At 36.2% G+C, this 14,988-nt stretch overlaps 1 protein-coding gene across 1 annotated transcript in view; it reads right to left on the bottom strand.

Annotated features, from left to right (window-relative positions):
* Window positions 1-14,988, bottom strand: part of LOC122809143 (72 kDa type IV collagenase-like) — a 792,577-nt gene that overhangs the window by 712,626 nt on the left and 64,963 nt on the right. The window contains exon 2 of the mRNA XM_044080418.1: window positions 8,855-9,207. Coding sequence (XP_043936353.1) covers window positions 8,855-9,007 — 153 coding nt within the window. The 5' untranslated portion in view covers window positions 9,008-9,207. The remainder of the gene's footprint in view (window positions 1-8,854; window positions 9,208-14,988) is intronic.

Below are 14,988 nucleotides of genomic sequence, written 5' to 3'. Positions count from 1 at the left end.
TAGTAAAAACCATGCTGAATAAGCAAACCGGTTTCGGCTAATGTTAGCCTTTCTCAATGCCAAATATCCATGAAAATGAGTAACAAAACTCCACCATTTTAAAACATATTTATAGTCCCTCTCTTAAAGAGATATTGCTCAATTGTGAAAATTTCAAATGTTCTCACCATATGCAAATGTCCTCATAATATACAACACATGTTCTGAAATCAAATACAAATTTAAACAAAAATAAATATAAATATATCCCATCCAGAAAATCTGGCAGATATAAAACGTATGCTCCAAACATAAAATGTTTTAGAACAAATGTAACAAATATGACACCAAGCAAATAACCTGCCATTATAAATATATTACCAATAGCAATACATACATAGCTGGAATGTATTGTTTAATATTAATGAGACCACCCATGATAAATATAATAAAAATACATATAGCAAGGTTATTTGCATACACAGAAAGTTGAAAATGAACATATGTTTTGAACCTAATAAGTTGGTTCTAATGTATTCAATCCTGGTCTGAAGAGACCCCCTAACCTGATAATCCATTTGTTCTCCATATCATTGAGTTTCTTATGCCATCCTGCTTTGAATTTTCGATGTAAAGTAATTCTGTCTATGATAATAAATGTGAAATGAGCAGAAGGATGTTCAAGGGTATGTTTATACAAAGCGTTGGTCATACGTTTATTCCTAATCGCACTCATATGTTCACAAACTCTAAATTTGACAGGCCTAGAGGTCTGTCCCACATAAAATGCGGAGCAATTACAAGTGGCCAAATATATAGCCCAATCAGAACTACAATTTGCAAACATCCTGATATCAAAGACCTGAGATGTATTTCTACTAGAAAACTCATGAGTTTTAGGCATGTGTTTACAAAATGAGCAATGGCCACATGGAAAACTCCCCTTAAGTGTTTTTCCCTCTAGAGTGGTCTGTGATGAGTTATGTGGAATGTATCTCTTATAATGAGTTAGAAAAGAATTTAAATTTCTACCTCTGCGGTAAGAGAAAGAACATTGTTGAGGTAATATACGGTTCAGGATTTCATGTGAGCGTAGAATGTCCCAATGTTGGTTAATTATATCAACAAATCGATTAGTATTAGCCCCATATGTAGTGACTAACCTCAGAGTGGACTTGTTCCGTGATCCAGACATGAACTGTTGTTTGGATTTGTATTGTAATAAATCAGAACGTGATAAATTATTAACTGTCTTCAAAGATTTGGAAATAGTATATTTTTGATATCCACGATCAACAAATCTATTGACAAGGTCATCACAAAAATTGGAGCCATCCTCTGGAGAAGAACATATTCTTTTCATCCTCATAAACTGAGATTTAGGGATGTTGTGGATGATGTGGTGTGGATGACAACTATCCGCATGTAGCAGAGTGTTGTACTGAGGAAATTTCCTATAGACCGACGTGGCTAAAGTATGATCCTCAAGTCTGGTAACCAAAACATCCAAAAACACAATGCTACCATGTTCTATATTAGCTGAAAATCGAATTCCAAAACTGTTGTCATTTAGATAGTCCACAAAGTTAAAAAGTTGTTCCTTATTTCCACGCCACACCATCCAACAATCATCCAAATATCTTCTCCAAATATCTAGATGTGGCAAAAAAATGTTGTGATGTGTATCATATATATATGTCGCCTCAAAATAACCCATGAACAGATCCGCATATATGGGGGCGAATGACGCCCCCATTGCTGTGCCATTAATTTGCCAATAGACTTGGCCGTTGTAATGAAAAATGTTTTTACATAATACAAATTCGGTCAGTTTAGTCAAAAAATTGTTAAATTCTGTAGAATATAGTTTAGACTTGTAAAGCCAGTATGAAACAGCTAAGATACCTAATTCATGTGGTATGCTGGTATATAATGAGGCTACATCAAGGGTACACAACCACCACGAGGATTCTAGTTGTGAGTTTTGAACAATATTAAGAAACTCAGTTGTATCCTGTATACGCGATCGAATCTGTTTCAATAATGGTTTTAAATATACAGTAAGGAAGGTCGATAGAGGTTCAGTTAAAGAACCACGCCCAGAAACAATGGGTCTGCCTGGGGGGTTTTTTGCATCCTTGTGAATTTTAGGTAACAGATACAGGTATTGGGGAATAGGTTCCTCCACCTGTAACTCCTTAGTTACCTGTTCCGTAATCACCCCCTGAGTAATAGACACTTCCAAAAACCTATCAATTTCAGCTTTGAAACGTAAAGTAGGATCAACATTTAGCTGTTTATAATAACTAGAGTCAGATAGTTGTCGAAGAGCCTCATTGGTATAAGCTTGATAATCCATTACCACAATGGCACCTCCTTTGTCAGCCATCGTAATGACTAACTGATGATTGTTTTTGAGATCTAACAAGGCCTGTCTTTCCATGGGGGATAAATTATTGAATTGTGGTTGATATACATTAGCATAGTGTAACTCCTTCATGATACATTCCCTGAAAATAGAAACATGTTTGTTCATTGGAGCAACAAAAGTGGATTTTTTGAATCCAAATTCTGTTGATCTTTGAGAGTCATTCTTGTCTGAAAAAAATATTTTCAGATTGAGTAGTCTACAAAAATTGTTAACATCATTTAGTAAATCATGTTCAGAAACCACAGAACTTGGGACAAAGTTCAATCCTTTATTTAAAAGTGTAATCTGAGCAGGGGAAAGAACAGTCGAAGAAATATTATGAACATTGTTAGTTATTGTATCATTTGTTTCAACAGATTCTGTAAAGTTGGGGTATTTGAACCTAGATCTGTGTTTTCTGCCCCCCCTCCTCCTACCCTTTGATCTAAAGGGGGCATCTGTCTTCTTTTCACCACTGGGGACGCCTGGCGTGAGGACACTTCTCCATCAGTGGTGGAAGAAGTTTCTTCCTCAGAAGTAAAATCTGAAGAAATATGTTGGTGTCTGAGAATTGACCTAGGTCTTTTTTTGTTATTGTTACCCCTCTGAGTTGTTTTTGGTTCACTGAATCTAACTGTTTTCTGACTAATGAAAGGTTTCCCTTTTTCATAGTCCATAAGATCACGCTGAAATTTGTTGATCTTTCTTTTCATCAATTGTTTTTCAAGAATAGACAAATCCTTAGCCAAATTAGAGACATGCTGAGAATAATACTGCTGCTTATTAAATTGTTCAGCCTCCAAGCACAAACATTGAATATCTGACAGATTAGTAGTAATTATTCTGTCATAATATTTTAACAAACATCCTACAAAAAGCATGGAGGCTGAATGTTGTGCTTCAGCCCAATCTTTGGATAACTCATCATCAATATGTGCCACCAAAGGTTGTAGCCGTACCCTCAACCCCCTTGGTGTTATGTCCTTAGCTTGATAAGCCTTGAACAGCTTCATATGCTAAACATTAGTTCGTAAAATCCTCATCTGTCTCCCTAGTTTGGTAAATGTGTAGCTACATTTTTGTTCATCATTGGTTGTAGAATCAGTCATATTTAAACTGGCATTAGTAGTCAGGCCAAACACCTCCAAATTATCCTTATCAGCTGCTAGTCCATGTAAGATATCGTTTAAATCCATATTGGAATGATTCAAAAAGCCAATAGGATACAAAAAAACAATACTATAAAATTTCTGAAACAGTCACAAACAGAAATAATAAAAAAGCAATCTATTTCCTATTGAAAGAAATGTTCTATAGACATTTCTAGAATGTTGTAGTCAAAACACCAACACTACCTATCTATAATAGTAAAAACCCGTATTATTACATATGACAAAAGATTAAATTGGTATCTCAGGCTAGAATATGTTGACTACAATGACATTCGTCTCAACCAGTATCACAATACTTAATAAATGAGGCCCAACCTCAAAAAAAGGGAAATAATTCCCTGATAGACAATATAACTGGTTTGACACCGTCAAAAAAGCTAGAATAATAGTTATACACCAGAATGACATTCGTCTCATCTGGTACTAATATAGCCTGTGTTAAACAAGACTCAAATGAGCCAGGTAAATAATTTTAAACCAGATCGACCTTCATCTCATCTGGTATTAAAATGGCAAATGCTGCCCAACAATCAAATTATATAGGTCTCCTTATTCAAATCTCAAAATATTATTAGTGTAGTGTTTAGCATATTTTGACCACACATAACCAAACCAATACAATTATAATTCTTTGCCCAAATATTTTTCTGCTGAGGCTGTCCCAGAAAAAATGAGATCAGATAAGAAAAATACTCTTATTAATAGAAAATAACTGTAACCCAACCGATAATGCCAGTTGATATCCAAAAAACAGTATTGAACAGTATATTTATCTCAACCAGTATCTGGTTAAACCCAAAGGAAACTGGGTATATATAGTTCACTATGTAATAACCCCTGTCTAGTAAATGAATAATGTCAAGGGCATACGGGCTCCAAATCAAAATACAGTCTGATTAGCCCTAAATAATCCGTGAACCTGAAGATTTCACTGGCCGACCCTAACCACTGTTCCAAAACAGCAAACCGATCGTAATGATCATTTCCCCCAACCGCAAACTGTCATTGCAAAACGCTATTTGAACCCATGCAACGGATTCTAAATAAAACTTATAGCATAAGTAAAATACCCTCCTGACATATACTAAAGACCTAATGCGTCTGTAAATATCAGACCCTGAATATGAAAAGACTTTTCTCAAAAAATGTAGCATTCATTTTGAAAACATATATTCAAAAAAACACAATATATTAGTATGAATTTGTCCATAAATGAATAGCCAAAAAAGTCAAAATGGCAGCCGCCCCTCAGAATTATAAAATGAACTGTTGTTGCACAATATCTCCAGTTGGAAAACACACATTGCACTGGCCAAGTCCAAAAATGAAATGCTAAGAATAAATCCCGATACCAATGATGATATACAATATTCAATAATATGAATTTCGTCTGTCGGTAAGGAACTGCAAAAAGTCATAAAAATAAAACGCCCCTCAGAGTTTTAAACTGAAGTAGTTCCCCACAGTACCTTATGAAAGTAAGCATACATTCCGATAGACTGTTCGTTCAAAGCAAGAAAAAAGAGATTGATGCCAAACTGTAATTTCCGAACAATCCAATCAACATATAAGGCCGCCAAGTGAAACCATCATGTATACGCCGGTATCCATAATCCAGGCCCCACAAGATGACTGAGGAAATAGTATGAGCCCAAACGAATCCGCAACCAAACTCAGCAGAAAATGGATCTGTCAATGTTGAAGGGGTTCAAAAACCAAAGTCATACAAAAATAAACCACAAATATCCAAAGGAATCCAATGGGCAATATCCAAAAAGAGAGGAATGATGGAGAAGCACAACCATCCAAGCGTCCCCAGCGTGAAAAGAGAAAATTGCAACTGCAACCAAACCAAAAGTATCACGCACGTGGGACTAGCATTTTGAGGCGACATATATATATGATACACATCACAACATTTTTTTGCCACATCTAGATATTTGGAGAAGATATTTGGATGATTGTTGGATGGTGTGGCGTGGAAATAAGGAACAACTTTTTAACTTTGTGGACTATCTAAATGACAACAGTTTTGGAATTCGATTTTCAGCTAATATAGAACATGGTAGCATTGTGTTTTTGGATGTTTTGGTTACCAGACTTGAGGATCATACTTTAGCCACGTCGGTCTATAGGAAATTTCCTCAGTACAACACTCTGCTACATGCGGATAGTTGTCATCCACGCCACATCATCCACAACATCCCTAAATCTCAGTTTATGAGGATGAAAAGAATATGTTCTTCTCCAGAGGATGGCTCCAATTTTTGTGATGACCTTGTCAATAGATTTGTTGATCGTGGATATCAAAAATATACTATTTCCAAATCTTTGAAGACAGTTAATAATTTATCACATTCTGATTTATTACAATACAAATCCAAACAACAGTTCATGTCTGGATCACGGAACAAGTCCACTCTGAGGTTAGTCACTACATATGGGGCTAATACTAATCGATTTGTTGATATAATTAACCAACATTGGGACATTCTACGCTCACATGAAATCCTGAACCGTATATTACCTCAACAATGTTCTTTCTCTTACCGCAGAGGTAGAAATTTAAATTCTTTTCTAACTCATTATAAGAGATACATTCCACATAACTCATCACAGACCACTCTAGAGGGAAAAACACTTAAGGGGAGTTTTCCATGTGGCCATTGCTCATTTTGTAAACACATGCCTAAAACTCGTGAGTTTTCTAGTAGAAATACATCTCAGGTCTTTGATATCAGGATGTTTGCAAATTGTAGTTCTGATTGGGCTATATATTTGGCCACTTGTAATTGCTCCGCATTTTATGTGGGACAGACCTCTAGGCCTGTCAAATTTAGAGTTTGTGAACATATGAGTGCGATTAGGAATAAACGTATGACCAACGCTTTGTATAAACATACCCTTGAACATCCTTCTGCTCATTTCACATTTATTATCATAGACAGAATTACTTTACATCGAAAATTCAAAGCAGGATGGCATAAGAAACTCAATGATATGGAGAACAAATGGATTATCAGGTTAGGGGGTCTCTTCAGACCAGGATTGAATACATTAGAACCAACTTATTAGGTTCAAAACATATGTTCATTTTCAACTTTCTGTGTATGCAAATAACCTTGCTATATGTATTTTTATTATATTTATCATGGGTGGTCTCATTAATATTAAACAATACATTCCAGCTATGTATGTATTGCTATTGGTAATATATTTATAATGGCAGGTTATTTGCTTGGTGTCATATTTGTTACATTTGTTCTAAAACATTTTATGTTTGGAGCATACGTTTTATATCTGCCAGATTTTCTGGATGGGATATATTTATATTTATTTTTGTTTAAATTTGTATTTGATTTCAGAACATGTGTTGTATATTATGAGGACATTTGCATATGGTGAAAACATTTGAAATTTTCACAATTGAGCAATATCTCTTTAAGAGAGGGACTATAAATATGTTTTAAAATGGTGGAGTTTTGTTACTCATTTTCATGGATATTTGGCATTGAGAAAGGCTAACATTAGCCGAAACCGGTTTGCTTATTCAGCATGGTTTTTACTATTGCTGACACATTTATTGATTGAAGCAATAAACTACTATTTTACATCCTATATGTGCTGGTCCGTTTTGGTTTTCTGAGGTCTTGGTGCTTTTGGACCGTGCACGCTAGTCCCACGTGCGTGATACTTTTGGTTTGGTTGCATTCACATATTCATGACCATAAAAACGTCCACAAAAAAACTAGGAGCGTTATACAGAAATAAGCAACTTCTCACCAAAGCAGCAAAGATTTCAATAGCAAATTCCCACCTTATCTCCACCCTACTTTATGCCTCTCCAATATATACCAACCTAAGGCAATGCGATCTAAACAACTAGAGACCTGCTACAACAAAATCGCCAAATTTGCCACAGGTGCATCCTACCATAGTCACCATTGTCTCTCATTTGCTGAACTGGACTGGCTTGAACTCCCTCACCTCCTTCAATGGTATCAACTCTCCCTCGCCCACAAACTAGTAAACCATCCACTAAATGTCCCATCCCTCCAGAATCTACTCCAACCCTATCACACCACCAGACCACTAAGATCCAGTAACAAAAATCACCTGCAGATCACTAAAGCCAATAACTCTGCTGGTGAAGCACTATTCTCTTGCACCATAGCCAAATTATGGAACTCACTCCCACCCACAATTACCTCCGTACCATCATGCACCCATTTCAAAACTTTACTAAAAGCGCACCTACAAACATGCTGGCTATGCCCTTGCAACTCCCACTCTAATATCACCCACCCCATCCAACCACTACCTTTCTTTCCACTCCACTAACTACCTGGATTATAGCAAGCTCAGATGCTCATAAGCCAGTACTTATTATACAGCAGGAACTTCTTATAGTAATAATTGTTAATGTCTGTTATGTACTTCACAGATAAAGATTCTAGTTGTCTACTGATGTACTATGTTCTTCATCTGTAAATATGTTGTAAGCAATTGCTATGTAAATTGTTAATCGCTATGTAATCCAATGTAACTACTGTCTGTTTATTTTAACTGTGGAGCTTTTCTCCCCGGGCCTCCGCTGAAAATGGACCTACGTCTAGTCGGACACTCCCGGTCAACAAATATAAATAAATAAATAAATAATATAAGTCAAAATCATTGGCAACATTACTTGTGTTGTACAGCTAACATAAGCCTACTGAAGTTGAGACTAACTTTAGCTTTCTGTGTTTATACTAAGTTAGCAGGATCTTTGCTCGAATTTTCAGGTGACATTCCCAACCTCCCCATGTAAACATGGAGAAAAGAAGATCCCAGCATATTTCATTTTTCAGTGTTTGCAGCTAGCATGCATTATGGATCACTAGTTACGTGTATTTTTCATTTTAGAAGTTGTAGCATTCCTTTGTATAAACAAAAAAATATCTTATTGTTTTGTAATAAAGTCATAGTTAAGGTTGTGAATAATGTTTTTGGTTAAAGTTACTGTCTAATATACTACAGTATGTCAGGTTTTTATGACTTTTAAATCCTGTTTGCACATTCATTTTAATTAGGATATCAGCTAGTACTGTTAACTAAAGTTAACACATTCTGCAGTTAATAGAAAAGATTTCAGTGTGGGGTTTGTCTCTCAAGCATTTATTACTTTTGAGGTATATTCCTCATGTGAACAAAATGAAGTATACATATTCTGCCTTCCACAGCTTACTAAAAGTGCATTTACATGCTGAGACCAAAACTAAAATGAATGCATTACTTAAAATGACACACTTACCACTGCCAGTTCTTTATCTGTCTGAGAGGTGTTATCTCCAGGGAATTTAATTATAGGTGAAGGAGCTGCTAATGTTTGATGTAAAAGAAAAGCATATACAAATGCTAGATTCAGAATTAAACCATAGGCTCTTGAATCTGCCATTGTCCACATCTTCTTCAAGACACTGTTCTTTTGTTTTAGTTCATAAACATATACTCGCAGTCCAAATGTGCCAAGCCAGCACAATCTACTTTTAGCAATCTGTTCTTGGCTGCCTGCACGTTGTCGTTAATTTCTGCTTGCTATAGCATTTCCTTTGTGTGATGTGTATGTTCCAGATGTGCTGTCTTTGGCATGCAGATGCTTCAAATCTAGGTGGAAACATTTGAAAAGAGAGTTATCCAGTGCGAGTTATGAACTTTTGTGGTTAGCCACATTGCACGTGACATTACCAAACTGCACAAAAATGTAAGAGAAAAACAATAATATTCACGTAAAAGAGTTATAGTTGACAAAGTCATAACATTTCTCTCTCTCATTGTTTCATAATATGCATTATTTAAAACCTAGCTATATCTCTAACTGCATTTCTGACACACTTTAGCTTCAATTATCACAATATCAAAATACCATATTTTATCTTGTGGAAGAAGGAAATATATTTTCTAGATGAGTAAGTTGACATCACATAACATAAACACAGAACTGCCAATGATTCCTGTCGCAACTGATGTGTACACAACACATGCTCACAGGTATACACACACACACACACACACACACACACACACACACGCACGCACGCACGCACGCACACACACACACACACACTTACTAAAACATTAATGAACGTCAAAAGCAGTGAAGAGTTAGTTTTCAGTAACCTCAACAGGGTCTATTACTTGGACAGAGAAGGGAAGAGCAGTTCATTAGACACCTATTTGGAAAGTGAGCTATAGTTATTAAAAAATGGTATTTCATTTCAGAAGCTGAAATTTCAGGGATTATAATAAAGATTGTCTACTGTAATTTTTGTGTACTACTGTTATTTTTGTTTTAAAAATTCTCTATTAAATTATTGTCATATAACTTGTATCTATTCTTAACCAATGTTTTCATATTATGTCTAATTTGTTATAATTATTTAAACTGTAGTTTTTTTGTATTATTTTTAAAGACTGTAAAATTATTCTTCCTAAAATGTTTTCTAATACTCTGGAGCATTTCTTCCTGGGCATCTGCTGAAAATGGGCTCTTACCCAGTCAGACTTTCCTGGTAATCAAATGCCAATAAATGGTAAATAAATAAATTAAGTTTCAATGTACTGCTCTATATAACTAAAATTAAAGCAAAGTGTCAGTGCAGAATGGTCACTAAAACAAAATGAAGCAAACTGAAATTTTCACTAGTCATAAATGCAAAAAGAAATATGTTATGATGAATGTGTACTCTGGCCTACTTCCACATGCTAAGACAGTTCATATTTTAGAATGTGTTCCCTCAAAATAGAAAATAGTGTCCCTGATCATCCATTTCTACTGAGACAAGAATTTCCTCAGTAAAAAAACAGTTGCTGTAAGTGTTGTGGGATAGAGCTTTAAAGATTGTTAAGTTGTAAAATGAGCTATCCTTCTTTGAAGTTGCTTTCTGTTTTAGTTGTTTATATGCATAAAATGTCCTAAATGTAACACAATTCTAAAGGACCTTATTATTTCTTCACTAATGAGCTTCATATTAAGCTGAGTAATGTTTAGTGATTTACTTCCATGTGCTGAAAAGACCTGGACATGTTTATATCACAGGGTGAGGAAGACAGTACCTGTCTCTATTTATTAGTCTGTACAGGACATTCTGAAATGCAGAATAAGCAAATTCCAAAGAGCAGTTTTTCTTTCCCCTGTGCTACAATGCCATGACTGCTTGCAGTTTTAATGTTTTCTCAATGTAATGAGCACAAACGTCATAATCTGTTCCATCTGCGAACTCAGAATTAAACACATAATTACAGTACAGCTGTTTGCCAGAATGTGAAGTGTCATAAAGGAACCTTACTCAAATGTTTTGCTTTGCTTATTGTGAATCTATTGTTTTGTAATGACTTGTTTGTGTTGCTTTCACTTAAGCTGTGATTGTTTCTAAAGCTGCAGGATGCTAAACCAGTGGTTCCTCATTGTATACTGTGACACATCTTACTGTGGCTTCTAAACTTGTGACACCATTCACCTTAAGGTGGCTGCTGCCTGCTTCAGTCCCACTTAGATCAGAAATATGTTAGTACCCTTAATCTAACTTTTAAATGTTATTTTCATACTGGGATTATGTTAAAGGCAAACGAAGAACACTACGTGTGTGAATCTATTTTACTTTAAATCAAGGGTAAAAGTATAATGGCTGACATCCTAGCACAATTTTTCATTTTTGAAGTCTGTCTAGTAAAATGGACAAAATAGAGATAATTGGTACAGAACTTATTTTCATTTGACATAGAGTTCAACACCCAGCATCTTGCTGACAAAGTCTGAGATCCTGTTTCTATAGCATATGCTAGTGTACTTTTACGAATGGACTGTAATGCCATTGGGAATTATAGGTCACGTAGTACCACCTACAGGAACTGGCAGTCATAGTAAAGACCTCATCAAGGCAGCTAGCACATCTTGCAGTATTTTGTGTCAATTATAGTCATCCTGGTAAACATTACTTTACATGACATCAGAAGTGAACACATCTATTCATCTTTGAGTCATTAGGTGATATGTAGTAGAGAAATACAATTTGCAGTAACTTCATTCCAGGGTCAGTGTTAGCATTTTGGGGGCCCTCGGCAAATCAACCAGGGGGCTCCCTGGGCACTTCCAGTCCAGGTATCACTGCCATCCATCCTAAGCAACCTTTTACCTCATGCTGCAAAGTTTTGGGAGTGGTACACAGAGATTGACCTGTAGCTACAATGGTCTTAAATTTTGACAGGCCTTTATACCACACTATGTTGGCCCATCTCACAAAAAAAAAATTCATAGTTACTTGCACTTAGCTGAAGCAATGATACATTACAATAACTCTAAGTACAGGGTTTGACTTAGTTGAAATAGCACCCTAGGCACTGCCACACACACACACACACACACACACACACACACACACACACACACACACACACACACATACACATACACACACAAACACACACTCACATCCTCCAATGCTCGCCTCTGTTTTACCCCCATCTTGGGATTCCCCACACCATGCACATTATTTCTTTCTTCCTTTTATCACATTTCACCTTCCTCTTCATCTTTTTCAAGAAGCCTTGACTTTCTATATGTTCTGAAGTGCATTTTATTTTTCTTCTATTTTCACAACCTTTTCAGCCAATGATGGTTTGAACAGAAATTAGGTTTAAAGAAAGAAATTCTGTGTATGCTGTTCAACTTTAGTTTTTTTTTTTTTTTTTTTTGCATCCTTTAAAAATACCTTTCCTGACTAAAAAAGCACAGTAATAACCACTTAGGAAATAACTCAATTAATCTGGGACCCCCACAAGCCTTAGATGTTCTAGGATGTACTTTAGAGAGCATTTTCTAACCTTTTAATCCAATGGTAGCCAGAATAAAAATCATGAGGAAGAAAAGAATTTCAGTCATTTTTTTTTTCTTTCAAGGAAGACATAAGCTGTACCCAAAGCTTAATGTTTGCAGTTGACAAAATAGTAGCTCATAATAACTAACAAGATAATCGTTGTGCTATTATGAGGATTCACAAATCCTATCTGGGAATGTTGCCTGTCTGCCTAACCTCACCCTCCACCCTCCCAAAAAAAGACAGTAACTTATTGTGCATCTATCTGGTTCAAATGGCCACAATCATGTATTTCAAGTGATTGCTGATGTACAGATACACAGCATGCCTCTTCACTCCTCACCCCTAACCCCTAAAGGCAGTCATCTGTATATATGATTGATGCATGACTGTAAGGAAAAATAATGATTATAGTAATGTATTCTATTTTGTTGCTCCTATATAACACACTGACCCTGAACAAGCTATAGTAACCTTCCTTGTGTACTTTTGAGGCCTGTGAGAAAAGTGAAAGAAACAATGACCACACAGTCCTCAACATGAACACAAGTTATAATGACCTCCTGTGCACACCTCTAAGGATTGACTGTGATGAAAGTTATAGTGACCACACAAACCCCAGCCCCTGCCCCCCCCCCCCCGTAACCTATAGCAACCTTCAGTACAGATACATCTGAGCAGGGCTGGTTTTAGAATGGGTGTGACTGAGGTCAGAGGCTACCACTAAGTCCATGTCAGAATCCATTTATACAGTTTGGTGTGTGGGGGGTCACCAGACTGCTAGAAGATCTAAGTGTCTGAATGTTCTGTGATATATTTTATGCCTTACTTAAATATAATTACTTGTTAACTGCACATTTTCCTGCTACCCAGAAGAGGGTGTGGGGTTGGTATAAAGGTTAAGGTCTTTGCCTAACAGATACAAGGTACAAGATTTAATTCTGATCTCTGGATATTGTCTAGACTTGTAATAGTCTGGAGACTGATAACCTAGCATTTATCTATGAACCTATAAGAGTAATGCATGTCTTCCATCATTACTGTGTGTATGCACAGATAAAAAATCAGTAAGAAGAGGGAGGAATTCCATTTCCATTCCCATTTCACCTTTTGCATGCTTTTGAGGTGCCGGAATTAACAAGAGCACATGGCTAGACAATCACGCAGATGATGGAGGGCATAAAGACTCCACATAGTCAAGAACTCAAGCCAGTGCAAAGCATTGTGGAATGGCAGTTCAAGTCACTGCACCACAGTGGCAATGAACAGTTGCTTTCACACATCTTCCTGCCAAACCACCAAAAACAGCCACCTATCATGTGTAAAGTCTATGTGATGGTAAGTGAAAGAAAATATGACCAGCTTGTTACTTTTAAATACACTGCACCCTCCCAACACACACACACACACACACACACACACACACACACACACACACACACACACACACACACACACCACACACACACACACACACCTGGGAAAGGCTGGCACAGGTTTACTAGCTATGCCTCCTTTTGCCCAGACTATAAGGTAGTTATCACTGCCACCAGCCAACTCTTTATCAGCTATTTTAATGCCCTTAACAAAGGGTCTCCAATCTTACTGTGTAATGTTACTATCAATACAAATGGTAGTTTGACCAAGAGCAAGGCTATCAGGAGTGGCCTATACAGTGTCACCAAACAAATATGCAAGTACTCTCAAAACTTAAGTATGTCTCACAAATATCAGCCACAATTATAGGTTTAAATATATTTAATAATAAATAATAAAAGAATAAGAAAATATTTGATTTATGATCACAGTAACATCAGAGTTTGGAATCACAGGAAATATTTAAAACAACATTGCACGACAGTCTCAAATAAATAAAGAAAACATCTAAACTATACTTCACTATATTCCTGACTGACTCTAACATAATTACTATACCCTAGTTAACTTACTTACAGAGTAAGCAAGGCAGATGTGGTGAGTGGATCTTCAAGCTGATGTTGTCAGGTCAAAGAAAAATATAGAATACTCAGTTTCTCTCAGAGAGTTCTTAAATTAATATCTCAAACATTACTGCTGGGATAACTTGCAGAATTACATAATTTCTTGCCATCTGACTCTATCCCAGGTGAAAAGCAACAATTGATGCAGCTGGTAGCATTTAGCATCTACCTGTGAAAACACATAGACATGGCTTTTCTTAGATCTAAGGCAGATTCTGGAAGTCATAAAATAATAAAACACGTCCACATCTAAAGCCTAGTAATTATTTCTCTTTCAAGACAACACAGACAGCTCCCTAGTATAGACATCCTGTCTCTTGCTGTTATAAAGTACTTTAATTTCAGCAATTTTTTTTCTGACATTAACCTCTTATGTTCCAGTTCCATTGTTAAAATATATACATCTAAACAGTTACAATAGTGCAGGTACTTTTCTGTTCTAATCTAGTAGGGTACACTATGGTTATAGTTTTAAGTTCAGTACTTTACAAACCCTTTTCAACACACACTTCTGTACCAGCAGTTTGATATACACATAATGTACAGTCCTAGTACATTTGTAACACAAGCAT

Source organism: Protopterus annectens, chromosome 8.part0 (assembly GCF_019279795.1).
Source record: "Protopterus annectens isolate FY-2018-M chromosome 8.part0, PAN1.0, whole genome shotgun sequence".
NCBI lineage: Eukaryota > Metazoa > Chordata > Ceratodontiformes > Protopteridae > Protopterus > Protopterus annectens.
This window is presented reverse-complemented; position numbering and strand designations above follow the sequence as displayed.